We start from the raw sequence: 19460 nt of genomic DNA on the forward strand, positions 1-19460 counted from the left end.
TGAACATGCTGATAATTTTTTTTAAATAACGTATTTTCTCAGTTAACGCTAATGTTGCGAATCACAAAAGAGGATATTGGCCGTCCGTTCCAAGGTCGAGGAAGAAAAATGGTTGAATTGACATTGCAGTGCATTGTGGGACTGTCTTAGGGAACGAAATAGCCGCCATCTTGGAAATATGCCCCGTAAAACGGTCCCGCAATGCACTGCAATGCTAACTCGACCCAGTTTTTTTTCTCAACCTAGGAACGACTGATACACCCTTTGTAAAAAGCAACTTTTGTTCCTGAGGTCAAAACTACAAGAATTTGAATTTTTGTGCAAATTAGTGGACGACCACTGTCAGTTTGCAAAAAAAGAAAAGGTCTGATCTATAAAATAACAGACTGAAAGAGTCTTTATATCCTTGATCTATACAGATTTCAGGATATTCCGTGTATGAGCAAGATAATAACTTTATTATCACGCCATGTGAAAGTCTACAACCATTTGCATGCTCCAAAACTCCGGGTATGTATGTACACATTCGTTTGCAATACTCTCCATCTCTCTCTGTTTTTCATCTTACGTAGTGATAAAGATTTCTGAGTATTTATTCTCTTTCCCTCATATTCGAAATTCTCGTATTGGTGTGCATTCCGAAAGAAGACCCAACTACTCATAATGTGTTATATGCATCTTTTTTAGTGATTCGTTGTCCAAACAACTGTTTCCATAATGGTAAATGCGTTGGAACGACGTGCTTCTGTAATAAGGGGTGGACTGGCCCTGACTGCTCAAAATTCCACTGTAACAATCTTCGTAACTGTTCTGGACATGGTACCTGCGCTGGACCAAACGTCTGTCGCTGTTTTCCTGGAATATCCGTAAGTTACATTTTAGAATCTAAATTTCACTTTAACTGCGTAAAATACATACACAATATGCTTAAGACCAACAGTAACCTACTTAAGAAAGCTTTATAATTCTAGATTCATGTTAGAAAAAGTCTGCGATTTCAACCTACACCTACACCTACATGTAACTCATTACCCATTCATAACTCATTGCGCAAAGAAACAGCTATAAGCTTCATTTTATTCCTTTCTTAGGGAATAGCATGTACGTATTCCTATTGCAGCCAGTTTGAAAACTGTAGATCGTGCATGGCTAATAAAGACTGCGGGTGGTGTGACGATCGTGCTCAGTGTTTACCAGGATACGGTGAAGAATCCTATTTTTCAACTTGTCAAAACTGGTTCTTTTACGACTGCTACACAATGGGAACAACTAACTTATGTTCGCGAGAAATAGCGGTAAATATATATATATATTTATTTATTTATTTATTTATTTATCATTTAATTCTGCAAAGAACGTGCGTGATATGGAAAAAGACCATGCCTGATATGAGACCGTATCAGCACTTCCCATCTGCTCGAGCTGGGTATACGATAGCATTTATTTCCAGAAATGAATGATAAACAACTTATCAGTAGGCTAAGCATCTGATACGGCTTTGATAACTTCTATATATATATATATGTATATATATAAACTTTGACCCTTTCAATTTGACAGAAGGTACATTCAAACGACGACACGCAACACCAACTATCATTTAGGAACAAAAAAAATACGCAAACAGCACTGAACTTTCAAAATACATCTGGAAACTAAAAGACGACAAGAAAAATTACAAGATCAACTGGTCAATAATAGCCTCAGCAAGTCCATACAACAACATCTCCAAAAGGTGTAATCTCTGCCTAACAGAAAAGCTTTAAAACTAGCCTCCTCAACAAAAGATCAGCGTTAATTTCTAAATGCCGCCACGAGAACAAGTACTACTTAATGAACACCTAAAGCAAATCCAGAGAGCCGCAGAACAATCGAATTTTTAATTATTAATTATACAACTGCACTAAATATAGGTGTCGCCACCCGTGCATATATAGTTACCTTAGTATCATATATTCTTCATTAAATTCTGTCTAATGATCGCGTAAGCGTGAAGAGAGAGAGAGAGAGAACCCCATGTAACAAGAAGATGGAAACGTTTCTGTCTTAGATTTATTATTTATCTTTCCTTGAACGTTTTAGGATAATAATAATTATTATGACGATGATGATGATGATGATGATGATGATGATAATGATGAAATTAAAGTTGATTAAGTTACATTTTTTTTATAATGATCTTAGCTCATAGATTGCAATTGGCAGCTTTGTAACTTTGGAGACTTTCCAGAGCTTGCAAGCAAAGAAGCTTGTCAAAGATGTAAAGATCAAGAAATGTGTTTCAAGGCTAAGGTAAACAGATCTCTTTTACTATATCTTTTATCTCATTTACTACTTTATAGATATAAAAGGAAAGCGATATAAAAGGAAAGCAGTAGCAGTGCTGCCTTTGCAATTAGTAAGACCTTCACGTGGCTCGGATGACAACGTTAACGTGGCGGTCCCGTCCCTAATCAACTAGAGACGTTAAAAGAGGACAACGAGTTTATCGGTTGAATTACTGTGTCGTTCTCTATAAACAAAGTTGATTTGAAGTTTATTTATTTAGTTAGTTAGTTTAATTATGTAGTGTTTCCTTTCCCTTTTGCTATTAGGTTGGAGCAACCTGCAGAACTTGGAATGAGACTCGTTGCCCAAATGGTGAAGTTAAAATAGACTACTCCGACCCAACACGCATAGAAAACACTCAAATCAAAGGCAACGTCACGATCATAAGTCCAGAGAAAGTAACCATGTACAGATGTGCAGCAAATGACCTAGATGACAATATCGTTACAGTGTTTGTTTTTAACGCTAACTTGACTCTCAAGCCTGGTAATGTTATTTCAAGTAATCAAGCAGGAGGGGTGTTCCATAAAGTTTCTGATGTCAAAGAATTTGGTAAGAAGCATAAGAGGATGCAACAGAATATAATTGTTTACAATAATGCTTGTACAAAGCTAAAAAAAATACTTACTTTGCGTAGTGAATGAATAAAGAGTACAATTATACTTTAGCATCCAATGTGCTATTTACTAGGGAAATATGATATTCAGTAAGTCGACTACTTGCTAATGACGGAGACAACGATAACTGTTGTATGTTAGAAAGAAAAAATATTATATCGTTGTTATTATTTTGCACAGAACCATATACATTCGTCACTGCTGATCCTGCAAGTATCGAAGATTTTATACAATATGCTGATTTTCAAATTGACGCCACTCTTGCGTCCCTTCAGGATGAAGTAACAGTGGAGGCAGAGCCTGATATGGAAATGCTAAACATTTTAATGTACAGGAATGTATCGTTAAATGAAACTCTTTTTATAGTCCCGTCAGGTAAATACTGCATTTGTCAGTTTTTTATTCTTCTCGATGGTATTTTATGAACAATTTACCATGATTTACAAGTTCTATGCGCAACGTTGGCAATAGACCTGTTCTGCCTGACGGTTTCACATTTTCACATCACTGATCTGCATATCTTATCTCTTACTCTATGCATTTTGTTCACATCATAGATACCTTTGTCTACAAGTGTGTTGGTCATATGTACGAGGCAGATCAAAAAAAAGTTGCATCCTATTATTTGGTTCTTAATGCTTCTAATACGCCGTTCATGATCGAGGCTGGGGATGTTATAGTTTCCAACCAAAGCCATGGATTTCTGTCGACTATAACAAGCATCAACAAAACGTCAGAATTCAGTTTTGTTGAGACGTTTTTAATGAGATGTGATAAAAATACTGAAATGAATGTCAAGTAAGTAGTTCTAAGTATTTTTTGTTCTTTTGCTAAGTGGCTATGATGGTTTGTTGAAAACAAATGGCGGTATTCATATTCATAACTAACCAATATCGGAGGATCGCAAAATGAAACCTGGTAGTGACCAAACTCAGTGTCAACAGTCAAACTAACTGCCTCTCACGTTTATTACCATTTTGTGGAAATGAAGTGGAAGCCATTATTGCATCAGGTGTATATCAAATCGTAATCTATAAAAAAAATTAGGATAGCTAGAAACATCTTGGACTAAATTTCAGGTTTCACGACGAACTGACAAATGGGGACATCATGGGCTGCCCTGGAGGAGATAACAACCCTAATCTTCTGATCAAAGAAACAAACAATGAAATATTCAACATGTCGGTCAATGATGTCATCGTCGATAGATCCAGCCAAGCATTCGCTGGAAAGGCATGTCCTCTTTGTATTTGTATTTGTATTTGTATTTGTATTTGTATTTGTATTTGTATTTGTATTTGTATTTGTATTTGTATTTGTATTTGTATTTGTATTTGTATTTGTATTTGTATTTGTATTTGTATTTGTATTTGTATTTGTATTTGTATTTGTATTTGTATTTGTATTTGTATTTGTATTTGTATTTGTATTTGTATTTGTATTCGTATTCGTATTTGTATTTGTATTTGTATTTGTATTTGTATTTGTTTTTGTTTTTGTATTTGTATTTGTATTTGTATTTGTATTTGTATTTGTTTTTGTATTTGTATTTGTATTTGTATTTGTATTTGTTTTTGTTTTTGTATTTGTTTTTGTTTTTGTTTTTGTATTTGTATTTGTATTTGTTTTTGTTTTTGTTTTTGTATTTGCATTTGAATTTGAATTTGAATTTGAATTTGAATTTGAATTTAAATTTGAATTTGTTTTTGTTTTTGTTTTTGTTTTTGTTTTTATTTTTGTATAGGAAATCGCACGATCTCGAGTACAATTTGGAAATTAATAGACACGAGTAATGTTTTGAAAGTTCTTGTAATTGCACGAACCTTTAGGCGAGTGAAATTAAAAAACTTCCAAAACATTACGAGTGTCTATTAATTCCAAATTGTACGAGAAGATCGTGCGATTTTTTGTTTATAGTTCACTCAACAAAATTTCAGTAAAAAATGCGAAGCGACTCCGTTCATCTTTGTCTATTTGGCGGCCGATTTTCAGTCCATCGCGCAACTGAAATGCATAAAAAAGATACGGCTTTAAAATTTTATTTATATGTTTTTTAAGTACAAAATGATAGAAAATAATTGTTTTGACATTGTTTTGGCCGTGTTGCAATAGCGACTTAATTCGGTACTCCTACGGAGTACAATTTACGCTATAATTGTACTCCTCTCGACCAATCAGAGTCGAGTAATTTTGTTGAGTGTACTATAAGTGTTTGCATTTGTATTTGCATTTGTATTTGCATTTGCATTTGCAGTTGCAGTTGCAGTTATATTATTTAGATCTTATTAACCGAGCGGGAGGTCTGTACGGGATAATCTTGACCGAGGTCGGAATGTACCCGACCGAGGTCAAGATTATCCCGTACAGACCGACCAAGCTCGGTTGATAAGAGTTTTATTATATGACCACTTTTCATTGAAAAGGACAAAATGTTTTCGCCGTAAGATTAATATGCGATCGGACCGGTTAATACCGGAGAATCTAGACCAGTCCGCGATGCGTCCTATCCAATCATATTGCTCGATTTGCTAGTGTCCAGGCTCTAAGATTCACGGTCATATAATAAATACATATATTAACCTGTACAACAATGATTCTGCAGAAAGATTGGACTCTGATGTTTTCTTTTAACAGGTAAAATCCTTCCACTACAGCAATGGATATTTAATGGTTGAAGTATTTCCAATTACTACAGTCTTCAATGGAACAGCAATTACCGAAATAGAGATAACAAAAACAATAAGTCATGTCAGACGTAAGAGGTTTGTTATTCCCATCTTTTCAAAACGTTTTCAAATGTTAGAGAAAAAATGGAATTTTGACTTTCCGGTAAGTACGATTATCATTTACCTTCAACCGTTTAGTGTGTGTGTGTTCTTATTCTTAATGGGCCTTTATCACACGGCGGCCATGTTTATTCTCATGAGAATAAAAACCTTTGTTTCACCCGCATAAATTAATTCTCAAGCGCTTGAATTTGAGGCTACGCGTAGTGGAATCTATTGTTCAATCCAACATGGCTGCCGCGTGAAAAAGGCCCATGATAAAAGTAATGTATGTTGTTGTGTTCAGTACAAAGTCATAGCTGTTGGCAAAGATTTACCTATGAATCTTTTAACCCCAGGTGCCTGGCAAAAACACTATTGGATTCTTTCTGCACTTAAGTTTTGGATTTACGGTTGGAATGCAATTGGAAGTATCGAGTATAAGGCTTAACAAGCTGAAGCGACCAAGTGTACGACTTGCTCTTTTTTTGACAACAGATGCAGCAGCTAAAATCGGTGTCTCATTAAAAACTAATCTTGAGTAAGTCTGGACTGCTCAATGCACTATGCCAAACAACAACGACAACAAACACGTCAAAAGACAACTAATCGAAATTGCAAACTTAAGGAGGCTCTGGGTAGTTTTGGTCTGGCACACCTAGCTTTCAAAGTTTCAAAGCGACTTGCACCAGTCGATAGTATTCATCAAGGCACCCAACATATTGCAATATGAAAAAAATGTATGAGAGCGTTTTTCAAATATTGCGCGATGAATATTGTCATGGACTTTTACTATTATTTCCAGCGTGTCAACTTTATACCGTAAAAATCGGGACTTTGATTTAGTGGATTCAATATTTTTAGTAGCTAGAATATAGGTACGGATATAGACACTGTCCTTATTGAGTATGAATCACATTGTGACTTTCTTTCTAACGTTATGGATTTTTTATATGAAGCTAAATGACCCCATTTGCGACATTCAAAAAATTGTCGAACGATTTTTTTTCTAAGTGAAGTCACTAAAAGATGTATCTTTTACAAATATTCTCCTTTAATTTCATATGCATTGAAGAGTTTTAGGGCAGTCAAATAAAAATATGTACGCAATACAAAAATATGCAATATATTGGGTGCCTTGATGAATACTATCGACTGGTGCAAGTCGCTTTGAAAGTTTAGGTCTAGTTTTTGAGAAAATAAGCGGTAAACGATTTCTATGATGTCATCATTACGTCACAATGAAAAGGCCGCTTTAAACTAATTTACCATTTTTGAAACCTTTATAGTCCCTATCAACTTTCTGATAATATTCTGAGTATTGATTCTACATGGGGTAAGATGTGGAATAACCCGAAAATATTTCATAGTTTGAGTGCGGCTTCTTGAAGTTATAAAAGTTTTTCCATGCCATATGCAAATGTTGGTTATTCGACATCTTACCCCATGTAGAATCAATACTCAGAATATTGTCAGAAGGGGGATAGGCACTTTAATCCTTTCCTGACATTGTGTGAAAAGTGCTTGCAGATCGAGTTATTCAAGACGAAGTTGTAGCCGTTTCAATGCGACTAGGTGTGCCAGACCAAACTAGCCAGAGCCTCCTTAAAGTGTTGTATCACTACCTTCAGAATAGTTTCTTACTCATTTTTTTTTATTTTCCTCCTTTTTTTTGATTATTTACACTTACGTATAGTAAGAATACTTTTAAGTGTATTTCAAGGAAAAAAATTATTTTTCAAAATCACTAAATGTGAATAGTGTAGTAGTAGTAGTATGGTTGCAGTATTTTTGTATGTGGATTTCTCTTTTCAGAGATATAAACATTTGAAATATCAATATACAAATGAGATGACGTAAATTTAAGAATGGGTTACATTTTGCGGTGTAATTTACAACACGTGTTCTGAAGTGAAACAACCTAAAAGTGTACGAAGCCATATATTTTAGATATAATGATTATTTGCGAATGAAAGAAAACTGGTACTTTCCACAACAGCATTTTTGTATAATAAATTAGTCTTAAATTTATCTCCTAAAAGAAAATTTTACATACAAAAATACTGCAACCATACTACTATACTACTAGGCACATATAAGTGATTTTGAAAGGAAAAAATATTCCTTGATATACACTTTAAGTTACAAATACTATGTGGTGTGGTGTGGTGTGGTGTGGTGTGGTGTGGTGTGGTGTGGTGTGGTGTGGTGTGGTGTGGTGTGGTGTGGTGTGGTGTGGTGTGGTGTGGTGTGGTGTGGTGTGGTGTGGTGTGGTGACTTTGTTTAAACACCCTTCTCATTAATAATGCTCTTCCAGAAAGCCGTACATGACTGATAACGGTGAGAAAAATGACAATAGACTTGTGTGGTTATTATAGACAATAGTAATCATACGTAATATAGAAGCATGGTGTTTAGCATAGTATCTTATTAATTGTTTTCAATTTTTCCTCTGCAGACTTTCGTTTTCTGAGGAAAAAAGTATAGTACCGTCGAAATCACTTGCAAGATTCGTTTTATGCATATTCTTTTTTTGTATTCCAACTGGAATCTTTTTCAATCTCGATGCAACTGCAAACATTAATGCAGAGGTAAGGAATGTGTATAGTGAGCTCCTCAGTCATTTTCGTATACAGCTATAAAAACGTTGAAGGGGAGAACGGCAAATATCCTAACACGAGTAATCGAGGTTTTTTTTAAATGGTTTCGTCAACTACGAACGACACTAAATATCTAAACAACAACATCTTCGTTCTTGACAAGAATAATAATATAAAACACAAGTCATTCCAGCTATTCTTGGAACTTGGAATCTCCTATCGCTTATTACCTTTCTCCGTTCGCCCCTTCAACCTCTTTTGAAATAGCTGCATAATATTACTAATTTTTTGGAATTTTTTTACAAACTTATTGAATGGAATTTTGCTCCCCTTTTTTGCTTATCGGTGTTTTAAAATCTATAAGAAGGTATGAAACACTCGAACCTATTCCCAAAAAATTGTACTTATTAAGTCATTCGATATCAATAATGTCCTTATTCTTAATCCATTTAAAACGGCAACATATGAACAAAAATTTTTTTTAATTTAGTGCCTGGCTTGAGATTCGGGCAGGGGAGTTGGGTACAGACCTCTTTAGCTTGGACGTTCCATTCTCTTGAAAAAAAATCTTTGCGGTGTGTCCATATTCATGTGTCTTTTCATGGGTGAATTCTTAAACAAAGAAATATTACTCTCGAGAAATAGCACGTGGCCTGGAATGGGGAAAAATTACGTCCAAGGTAAAAAGGTCTCAGTATTCATCCCATGCTTTAACAGGTTTTAAATGTTCATCGACCGCGAATCGCTCTATCTGTCTTTTTCTTTTTCTGGTTTCTTTAAAAAATGAAATGAAAATTTTACCCGTGTGCTTCCTCTACAGTTCACTACGCAGCTTGCAGTCTCGTATAGCTTAAGAATAAGCAATGTAGGAATAAAGGGAGAGTGTTCAACGTCAGGTTGGTGTAAGACATCACTAACAAAGGTAACATCTACGTAGAAGTTATAATCAATAGACCATTCAGATATGATTGCTTGTGATTATTTATATTAATTGCTATCAAAACAAATAAACAAACAAATAAAGACCGAGCAAGCGAGTGCACAACAACAACAACAATGAAAACGATCGAACAAGGAACCCTCATAGTTGCTTTGTACCAAATAAGAGGTACAAGGTATATAAACACTTTTTTTTTCATATAAAGCCAAAAACAACAAACAAATGGAACTTCAATTTTGACATGGACGCCAAGCTGTCTGGACGTTTTACTTTAACTCCTCGTCTGTCGTTGCAAATCCCTTCTCTACCAAAACTCCCAAGCCAAGCTAAAAAATTAAAGTGGGTTACTAAAGTAGTAACGAAAATCAAGAAGAAAGGAGGTAAGTAAACAAAAACAATAGAAAAGAAAGAAAAGAAAGAAAGAGAGAAAGAAAGAAAGAAAGAAAGAAAGAAAGAAAGAAAGAAAGAAAGAAAGAAAGAAAGAAAGAAAGAAAGAAAGAGAGAGAGAAAGAAAGACAGACAGAAAGAAAGAAAGAAAGAGTGAGTGAGTGAGTGAGTGATACTTTATTTATACTCGAAAAAAATTCTATCAATATAAAAATTGCTTTACAAGAATGTCGAGTTAAATAAGAGTACAATTTAGACAGCTAAAAAAGTTTATGAGAGTCCAACAGAAGAAAGCTTTCTTTTAAATTCCCTTATACTTCTAGCTGACTTAATATCTGAAGGCAAAGAGTTCCATGCTTTTGCACCTTCATAGGAGAACGCACGTTTGAGGTACTCGGTGTTTGGTTTCGATAATTTTAAACACTTTTCTCCCTTCCGCAAATTATATTTTGTAGTTTGATACTCAAAGCGGTCTCTTAAACTTTGAGGTGCAAGAGCATTCAAAGTCTTGTACATTATTGTGGCTTTATGTTTCTTCCGCCTGTTTTGAAGATTTTCCCATCCTAGAGACATTAAAATGTCGCGCGACCTAGTTTCATAATTACTCTTAGTTATAATTCGGCCTGCGCGATTTTGCATTTTTTGGAGTCTGTCAGCTGATGTTTTTGGTAAATTATCCCAAACCACATCGCAGTAGTCAAACCAAGGAGTTATCAGCGAATTATATATTGCAATCGCCGTCTCCTGGGGGACGTAATCACGAACCTGTCTAAGGCCAGCCAGGCCTGAAAGAAAGAAAGAAAGAAAGGAAGAAAGAAAGAAAGAAAGAAAGACAAAAAGAAAGAAAGAGAGAGAGAGAGAGTCCTTTATTTTACAACGGTTGTTCCATTCAATTGTTACATTGATTTTCAAGAAAGCCGTATAAGAAGTAAATAGAAGAGTAAATATAATATAGATATGAATAAATTAAGAGTATTAAAAATGAAAATAATAAAAATATAAATTTACTCTATTAGTTTTCTAAAATTACATAGAGAGCTAGAAGTCCTTGCACTCAATGGAAGATTATTCCATAGCTGGGCTCCGCTGTAAGACAGGCTACGCTTCAAAAATTCGGAATGAGGTAGAGGAAGCTTCAAGTTTGAATCATAGCCGCGTAAGCCATAGTTGTGCAACTCGCTGGTTTTCTTGAATAGGTTTTTGAGTAGGTTTGGGGCATTGCCCTCTATAATTTTATACATTAAGATAGCCTTCTGAGTATTTCTTCGAGTTTCAAGATCAGACCAGCCGAGACTTGTTAAAATTTCGGCCGATCTGATCTCATAACTAGAATGAGTAATTATGCGAGCAGCCCTGTTTTGGAGTTTCTGAAGTTTATCCTTCAGGACCTTCCCGCAATTACCCCATAAGCTAGAACAGTAATCGAAATGAGGTAAAACCAACGAGTTGTAAAGAGAAATAAGTTGTGGGATTGACAGAATAGATCTAAATGTACGAAGCATTCGCAGATTCCTCACTACCTTTGGAATAATGATATTATCTATATGACCATCCCAACTCAATTTATCGTCTATTAACACACCTAGTAATTTAGCTCTTGTGACTCGCTCAATGCTGTCACTACCCAGGTTAATGTTGGGATTTCGTATAAGCTGGTTTAATTTGTAATTGGAGGCTATTAACATAAATTCAGTTTTACTAGAATTTATGGAGAGCCTGTTGGCCCTAAGCCACATGCTTAGATTTTCAACATCAGTATTCAGTAGTCCCTCCAATTCCCTTACATTACTGGCAGTTGCTGTAATGTGCGTGTCGTCTGCATACATACCAGGCGTGGTGCATTCCAAACAGTTGGGAAGATCATTAACATAAACCAAAAATAATAAAGGACCTAGAAGAGATCTCTGGGGAACCCCGGATTCAATAGCACTGAACTTAGAGTAGGCATTGTTTACCACACAACATTGACTCCTATTGTTAAGAGGCTGTGCACGTAAAAACCGACCGGTGGGGTCGGACTCAAAAAATCGATTTCCCTGATTTTTTGCTCATTTGTAGGGTTTTACCATAGAATAACCAGAATGTATTTTTTATGTTTTCATTGTTTTTATTTCCCAAGAAAATGAGCTCCAAAGTTCGACCCAGCTTGGAGGCTCAAATTAGCATCAATACAAGGGCTTCAAAACTCGTTGCGGAGCAAGGTTTTCTTCTTACATTATGAACAAATAAGCCAAGAAAACTTTATATCAATCATATGAGAACGATTTTGTGCAAAAATATTGACCTTTTTCTCGATAACGAATTTCTGGCAAATTTTTGAACACAGTTTACTCGGCTCAACCTGGTTTTACCACTGGTCTTTAAATCGGAATATTTTTAAAGTGGCAAAGTTTCAAACCTAAAATTATACCAATTCTGATAGATCTAGCCCTATATTTCAACTTTATTGGAAAAAATTTGTCGGACAATGCAAAACGACTTTGCGAGGTTTCATTAAAGTTACTATATTTTGATCGTTTATTTAGCTGCCGAATCACTTCCGGTCTGTGAGTAAAATACAACAATTTACATATTTTGATCTCAAAAACAAGACAAAGTCACAAATAAATAAATTGTTTTGAGTGAATAAATAAAAAAGATAACTTAGGAAGAGAAATTGCCAAAGAATTACGCATTAGGCCTTCAATAACAGAAATTATAAACACTCACTGGCGAGACCACTGCCGTGATCCATTCTCCGTTGTATAAAAATCTCTCTCGACTACCACATCGCGAAGCAATTCCATAATAAAAAAAGGATAAATTTTGCCAGGAAAACATACGAAGTACTGAAATAGTAGCAGTAGCAAGTTAAAGTTAAAGCATGAATTCGTCTTTAAAGTTAAAGCATGAACTCGTCTTTAAAAATCATTTAGAGCAATGTCTAATGGTCTCTCTGTGCAAGGCCAGCAAACAAGTCTGTCTGAAATAACTGTGCTTCTAATTATCTTGGCACCGCGCGTGCCGCCAAGCTGTAGCAAGTCAGTTCGAAAACTGCTGACCGAAGGCTGAGTTAAGGTTTTCGAAGTTTGCAATGGCGACTACATGTTCCTTCAAAATGCCAACGGGCATTTTCTTTGACGTTTTTACCCTCGAAGTTTACAGCAGTCCATACTAGCTTTTAATTTTCATATTGTTCTACTTAATCCACTTTATGCAGCAGTAACGATAAATAAAATTATTGATCAAGTCAAACAAAGAACTGAAATTTTATGAATAATACATTTTTATCTGGAGTAGGATTTTAGATTGAATAATTTTTTTCCTCCAGTCTTCTATTTCTTTTTCTTTTTTGTTAGTTAGGGGTCGGGAAATCCCAGCATACTAAATTTCCAGATTGGGTGCTGTTGAAATGCAATTTTAAGTAAATCGACAAGTGAGAGATCAAAAGGTTTGAGGTTCGCATTCAATGGCAATAGGACATATTTCATATGACTGTTACTGAAAGGTTCAGTGCTGTGTCTTGCCCTTACCGCTTACATGTCTTAGCGCTTTAGTGGCCGTGTCCGCCTTTTTTTTTTTTTACATGTGTGCCGTACTTTTTTTTTTTTTTACATGTGTGCCGTATTTGATTGGATAAAGCCAAGACTTGCAGCGAACGTGATTCTTGATTTTTCATTTTTGGGAACGCTGTCTTCACTGCGTTCGTTTCGTGAGCTTTTCACAGTCATACGAAAACGCTCTATTACGACTAGGGCAACTCACTTGACTCAAGGGCGGATCTAGGGGGAGGGTCGGGGGGGTCGCGACCCCCTGTCATTCCTGAGGTCAAATGGGCTTCCTGTGGTAAAAATGCGACTGGGATTCCCTTGCCCACAAAATTTACCCCTGAGACCCCCCCTTCAAAAAACCCTGGATCCGCCCTTGTGACTGTTTTAGTACTGAACAACTATTAGAATAGACCTTTTTCATACCGCGCGGGGACTCGGCACTGGAGGTATGGAGACACCGCCCTGCTAGATGCTTGCAGGCGTTTTACAATGGCGGCTTTCGATGAGGTTTTCGATCTTTGACAGATGAGACATTCGTAAAAAAAAAAAAAAAAAAAAAAAAAAAAAAACGGCAGTCAGTTGCAACAAGAGCACTCCTTGACCATTCCCGCCACTTTTTCTAACAGAACTTTCTTGAGATCTCTTGACTTGAATGGAATGTCAAAGTGCCGGCAGATGTATCGCAGCATACTAACATTAAAGGAAGAAAGGAGGTCGTCTTCGTAATATTTACAGAGATTGTAAACGATAGGATGTCTAACGCCTAATTCCTCCAGCACTTCCTCAATGACTTCATAGCGTTCCTGATCGTTAATTTCCTCTTCTTCATCTTCTACAGAGGTAGGTGTTGCATCCACTCTTGTACCTTTTCGCCTCGATGAAGCTACACGAGAAAAGAAGCCTTTGATCTGCGTCTTTGTCAGCCATTCAACTCTCTTGAACATTCTTTGGTTGTCAACGGTTTTTGCATTCCGCATATCCTTTGCTACTTGGTCTGCGTCGCATTTCTGACCTGTTTTCTCGCCAAGGTCGAACTTGCTTGTCAAGTAGCAATCTCTTACCTTTTGAGAAAATTGTGTTCCTCCACCTCGTACTTTATGTAGGGCCCATCCTTGCGCAACACTACTTGCTGTTCCCTGAACTTGAGTGCAAGTTTCTAATGTACTGCTTGTTTGAAGCCTCGTCTTATTTCTTTCAATCTGCATGGTAGTGAATCTACTCGCCCACCTCTTTCTAATCGTATCATAGACACTTACTGTCTCTTTCCTTTCTTTCTCAGCATGATCACCAACATCAATGTGGAGTTCCAGATCAGCAAAGGTAGCAAATAGTTTTTCACATCCAGGCTGTGGACAAAGAAGGTTTAGAGATGTCTCTTTGGATTCTGATAGGTCTTCGGCTTTCGACTTTAGAGCTCTTGATTGACTGATGTTAAAAAATGGCTGCTCAACTTGACGTTGCTTCTTGAGATAATTGCGTCAACGATTTATAAGAGACTATAGCTTTCCTGATCCTATCCCATGGCATTTCCAAATACGCACACCATCTTTCTCAAAGGCGAATTTGTGATATTTACTGAAGCCATCCAACTTATTCACCTTGAGTATCTTGTTTGATTCTTGAACGGAGCAAACGGCAGCTGAGACTTCTTTAACTGGTCGTTTGAGCAAAGCAGTCCTGATGTCACTCGCATTGCTTATATCATGACCCTCGTTGCAGAAGGTTCCAACAGCCGTCTTCATAGGGCATAATATGCAATCGCACATGTCCTTGCCATCTTGTGGTTCGGAGTGATCAAACCGCTTTATAGTTACTCCAGTCCTCTCACTGATACCATGCAAAGCTGCAACTAAGAAATTGTTGTGGTAACAACCAGCTTCGTCTGACCTTAAGAAAACGTGAGATATTGAAGGCTGGATGTTAGACTTGAGCCAGCCAAGAAGATCTTCAATGATGGAGAGGACAGCATACCAGTCTTGGGTGCACTTGTAGAAGAGGTGAGCGTACGTTTGGACTTCAACATCTTCACTACTTTCTTCAGGTTTCAAGACGATGGTACTAATGTGCCAACTTAGTCCACGTTTTCCATACCAGTCTGATTGTTTCTCTCGACATTTCATCTGCTGGAATTTCATTGCCCACTAGTCGAAAATTATCAAAGCCTCGTTGGGTTTCAGGTTTTGAAGAACCCTTTGCTTTGCACTTTCTTGATTTATTGATCTAAGTATGTGGGACTTCCAGTTGTAGATGCTCTCTTTACTCTTTTTCCAGTCATGTAGTAGGTCTTCTTGCTGATCGTCACTGTAAAATGAAATGGAAGGATTTTTGATTTGATTTTCGACATCTTTCAGAACTGAGTTCAGTGAGTCGCACTTGCCACACTGAACGTTGTGAGTCTGCTTGCATGTAGCACTAAATGCTTTATCCTTTTCGTCGCTTAGAGCGTAGTCACGACAGTGATCAGGACAACATGAATGACTATCCTGGCAGTGTACTCGATAATAATCAGTTTTTAGATAGCGTTTGCACTCATTCAGAAGCTTCTTCGTGTCACAGCACCAGGTTTTTGAAGCCCCTAAAGATTCCAGATCATCTACTATTTTCTCGAGCGAATCAAATCCAACAGCTCCCTCTGCCGCCGTGTTATCGAGACCTTGCAAAGATTTTCTCTGGTATCTTCCCATGTGGTTTTTGTGCGAGACTGCAGTGGTGAAAAATCTAGACATATTTTAGATGCTAGTGATGCCATACCTTGGTTGTACAAATCAAGTACCTCTTGATCTACGACGCTCTGGTTGATATTTCCTTCTGACTCCAAGATGTCGTCATCAGCCATGCTGCTAGGTGTCTAACAAGGATCACGTCTTTTCATGGGTGTTGGCGTACCAGTAAAACTTTCTCTATACTGCGAACCTGGGCGATTCCTAACAAATTGATCAGTAAATACGTAAGGAGTAATCTTCAAACCAAACAAACATAAATAAATAAAAAACAAACAAACACTCAAAAAGAAAACAAACGAACAAACGAAAACTTACCGTAGCACATAGGTATTTGCTTTCTCCGGGGTGAACATTTCTTTCTTATCCTCTGAAGAAGCAGGGAAGGGTTGATTTTTGACTTCTCTCTTGTGTTTTTTGCGACAGCTAGAGCATATTGCTGTTAAAACGCAAATTTTTCTATAAGAACTCAGGGGCCGCACAGAGGCCCCCCCCCGGAACAACTGCATAGCCCCCCCCCCCGGGATAACTGCATGAGTGTCACAATTTCTGCAGACTACCCGCTTTTTTCATACTTTTCGTGGGCGGATTCAGAGATATTTCCGATGCCGCTAGCCAAAAGTGAATAAATTCCTATTTTACACCCTTATGAATGAATGATAGAGTGATCCTGTCAAAATTTTGAACAATTCAATAGATTTCAATCTTAGGTAGATACTTATTGAGATAAGGTCGTCCCCCCCCCTCCCCAATCACTCCTGGCCTCACGCTCACACTCACCCCCTCCCAAAACCTCACACCCCTCAGTAGACTGTTACCTAGTCGTTTCCCATAATAAATTCAATTTATTCGAGATGACTTCGACTAATGAAATAGCAAGTAAATAATGTAATTCAACAAACTAGCATTCAATAGTTTGACAACTGCATTTCATTCAAATGATATAATTACGTGATCCTAGTGGAACTGTCATTCCAAACAGGTTGGTAATTTCTCTCGAGATGTCCTGGCCAATGACATCGCGTCCTTTGACTATAGATGACAAACCACTGTGAGCTGGATACTGGCATGATCTAGGTGGTCTCCAAAACTTTCCCAGTCCATATCTGTGACGAGGACAAACACGGAAGGTCTTTGTTGCATCAGAAGATATGTTTTCTAAACCGGCCCTCTGGAAAATCAATTCATATTCTATCAAGTCAGAGCGCGATAGGTGACAGCTCTGAAGATTACCTTTTACATCATCACGACATGTGTTTAAGAATAGTACTTCCGTATGACCACGGAATGGTCCACAGTCTCTAAGAAAAGTATTGTTTTTGAAGGAACATGTAGTCGCCATTGCAAACTTCGAAAACCTTAACTCAGCCTTCGGTCAGCAGTTTTCGAACTGACTTGCTACAGCTTGGCGGCACGCGCGGTGCCAAGATAATTAGAAGCACAGTTATTTCAGACAGACTTGTTTGCTGGCCTTGCACAGAGAGACCATTAGACATTGCTCTAAATGATTTTTAAAGACGAGTTCATGCTTTAACTTTAAAGACGAATTCATGCTTTAACTTTAACTTGCTACTGCTACTATTTCAGTACTTCGTATGTTTTCCTGGCAAAATTTATCCTTTTTTTATTATGGAATTGCTTCGCGATGTGGTAGTCGAGAGAGATTTTTATACAACGGAGAATGGATCACGGCAGTGGTCTCGCCAGTGAGTGTTTATAATTTCTGTTATTGAAGGCCTAATGCGTAATTCTTTGGCAATTTCTCTTCCTAAGTTATCTTTTTTATTTATTCACTCAAAACAATTTATTTATTTGTGACTTTGTCTTGTTTTTGAGATCAAAATATGTAAATTGTTGTATTTTACTCACAGACCGGAAGTGATTCGGCAGCTAAATAAACGATCAAAATATAGTAACTTTAATGAAACCTCGCAAAGTCGTTTTGCATTGTCCGACAAATTTTTTCCAATAAAGTTGAAATATAGGGCTAGATCTATCAGAATTGGTATAATTTTAGGTTTGAAACTTTGCCACTTTAAAAATATTCCGATTTAAAGACCAGTGGTAAAACCAGGTTGAGCCGAGTAAACTGTGTTCAAAAATTTGCCAGAAATTCGTTATCGAGAAAAAGGTCAATATTTTTGCACAAAATCGTTCTCATATGATTGATATAAAGTTTTCTTGGCTTATTTGTTCATAATGTAAGAAGAAAACCTTGCTCCGCAACGAGTTTTGAAGCCCTTGTATTGATGCTAATTTGAGCCTCCAAGCTGGGTCGAACTTTGGAGCTCATTTTCTTGGGAAATAAAAACAATGAAAACATAAAAAATACATTCTGGTTATTCTATGGTAAAACCCTACAAATGAGCAAAAAATCAGGGAAATCGATTTTTTGAGTCCGACCCCACCGGTCGGTTTTTACGTGCACAGCCTCTTAAGATAGGAAGAGAACAATTCAAGGGATTTGTCTTGAATACCATAAAGTTGAAGTTTCTCTAATAGAACTCTATGATTCACGGTATCAAATGCCTTACTAAGATCAACGAACAGTACTCCGCTCAAGAGACCAAGATCCATATTTTGAAACCAACCTTCAGTTGCCTGAAGGAGTGCCGTAAGGGTTGAATGGCAAGGTCTAAAGCCCGACTGAAATTTGCTCAGAATATTATTAGAAGAAAGATATGAATAAAGTTGATCAAAAATTATCTTTTCAAACACCTTGGCAATCACTGGCAGAACTGAAATTGGTCTATAGTTGTTAGGATCGTTTTTCTTATCTCCTTTATGAACAGGTGACACTTTAGCTCTTTTCCAATTTTCTGGAAAAATACCTGTTTCTAAACATTCGTTGAAAATAGCACAAAGGGGATAAGCAATAATTTGAGCTGTATCCTTTAATAGCCTAGCAGAAATATTATCCAGGCCAGTGGCTTTTGAAACAGCTAATTTTGATAGAAGTTTAACGATATAAGAAGGTTCAACATTTACAAGAACAAAACGTGAGGTTGCTTTAGTAACATAGGATGTAGGAGACACTTGTGCTGGTTTAATATCATCAGCAATTTTTGACGCAATTGTTGAAAAATGGTTATCGAAAGCTTCACTTATCGTATCTGGATCTGTATAAATAGACTGGTCTATTTTTAACTCTGAAATGCCAGTTATCTTTGATTTCCGGCCGAGTAATAAATTCAACGCTTTCCATGTACGTCTGCTATCACCTTCATTGTTGCTTATTTCATTTGTAACATACCGTTTCTTTGCTTTCCTAATGGCAACATTGACCTCATTTCTAGCAATTTTGTAGCTAGACCAAATGGCATCAGTTTTTAATTTAATATACTGTTTCTTAAGATAGTCCCTCCGATGCATTAACCCTCTTATATCGTGTGTTAGCCACGGACAGGGCCTGTTCTTTATTCTTCTTTTCCTAATAGGCAAGTGCTTATTAATGATGTCAAGAAAAGAGTTCTCCCAGAAATGTACCATCTCATTTGGACCATTTAAGTTGTCTATTAGAGTCCAATGAACATCTTTGAGATCCTCGACTATTAAATCAGGCCTATAATTCTT

The 19460-nt window shown here is 36.8% G+C and overlaps 2 protein-coding genes across 3 annotated transcripts in view; one reads left to right on the plus strand and one right to left on the minus strand.

Moving 5' to 3' along the window:
• The window catches only part of LOC116301607 (uncharacterized), a 50177-nt gene that overhangs the window by 17446 nt on the left and 13271 nt on the right, over positions 1 to 19460 (plus strand). For both annotated transcript variants that reach the window (XM_089035457.1, XM_089035456.1), the window contains exons 13-25: positions 420 to 510; positions 688 to 866; positions 1092 to 1295; positions 2185 to 2292; positions 2595 to 2880; positions 3126 to 3320; positions 3503 to 3743; positions 4025 to 4178; positions 5580 to 5774; positions 6070 to 6251; positions 8169 to 8301; positions 9131 to 9232; positions 9456 to 9630. In XM_089035457.1, coding sequence (XP_088891583.1) covers positions 420 to 510; positions 688 to 866; positions 1092 to 1295; positions 2185 to 2292; positions 2595 to 2880; positions 3126 to 3320; positions 3503 to 3743; positions 4025 to 4178; positions 5580 to 5774; positions 6070 to 6251; positions 8169 to 8301; positions 9131 to 9232; positions 9456 to 9630 — 2245 coding nt within the window. The remainder of the gene's footprint in view (positions 1 to 419; positions 511 to 687; positions 867 to 1091; positions 1296 to 2184; positions 2293 to 2594; positions 2881 to 3125; positions 3321 to 3502; positions 3744 to 4024; positions 4179 to 5579; positions 5775 to 6069; positions 6252 to 8168; positions 8302 to 9130; positions 9233 to 9455; positions 9631 to 19460) is intronic.
• Positions 15962 to 17229, minus strand: LOC148908825 (uncharacterized). The gene is made up of 3 exons (XM_089035244.1): positions 16839 to 17229; positions 16206 to 16326; positions 15962 to 16091 (listed from the first exon to the last, which is right to left on the minus strand). The coding sequence occupies exons 1-3, from the start codon at positions 17227 to 17229 to the stop codon at positions 16016 to 16018; spliced, it is 588 nt and encodes a 195-aa protein (XP_088891370.1). The 3' UTR covers positions 15962 to 16015.

The sequence above is a fragment of the Actinia tenebrosa genome, unplaced genomic scaffold, assembly GCF_029948245.1.
Source record: "Actinia tenebrosa isolate PJP-AT-01 unplaced genomic scaffold, QUT_ActTen_1.0 PGA_scaffold3__52_contigs__length_22856419, whole genome shotgun sequence".
Lineage (NCBI taxonomy): Eukaryota > Metazoa > Cnidaria > Anthozoa > Actiniaria > Actiniidae > Actinia > Actinia tenebrosa.

Bases quoted from the DNA above. Each gene is read 5' to 3' on its own strand.
- LOC148908825 (XM_089035244.1), bottom strand. From the start codon at position 17,229: ATGGCGACTACATGTTCCTTCAAAAACAATACTTTTCTTAGAGACTGT. The intron at 16,327-16,838 runs GTAATTATATCA...GCGTTTTAACAG, and splicing joins GACAGTTCCACTAGGATCAC to CAATATGCTCTAGCTGTCGC. The intron at 16,092-16,205 runs GTAAGTTTTCGT...TCAATTTGTTAG, and splicing joins GCAAATACCTATGTGCTACG to GAATCGCCCAGGTTCGCAGT.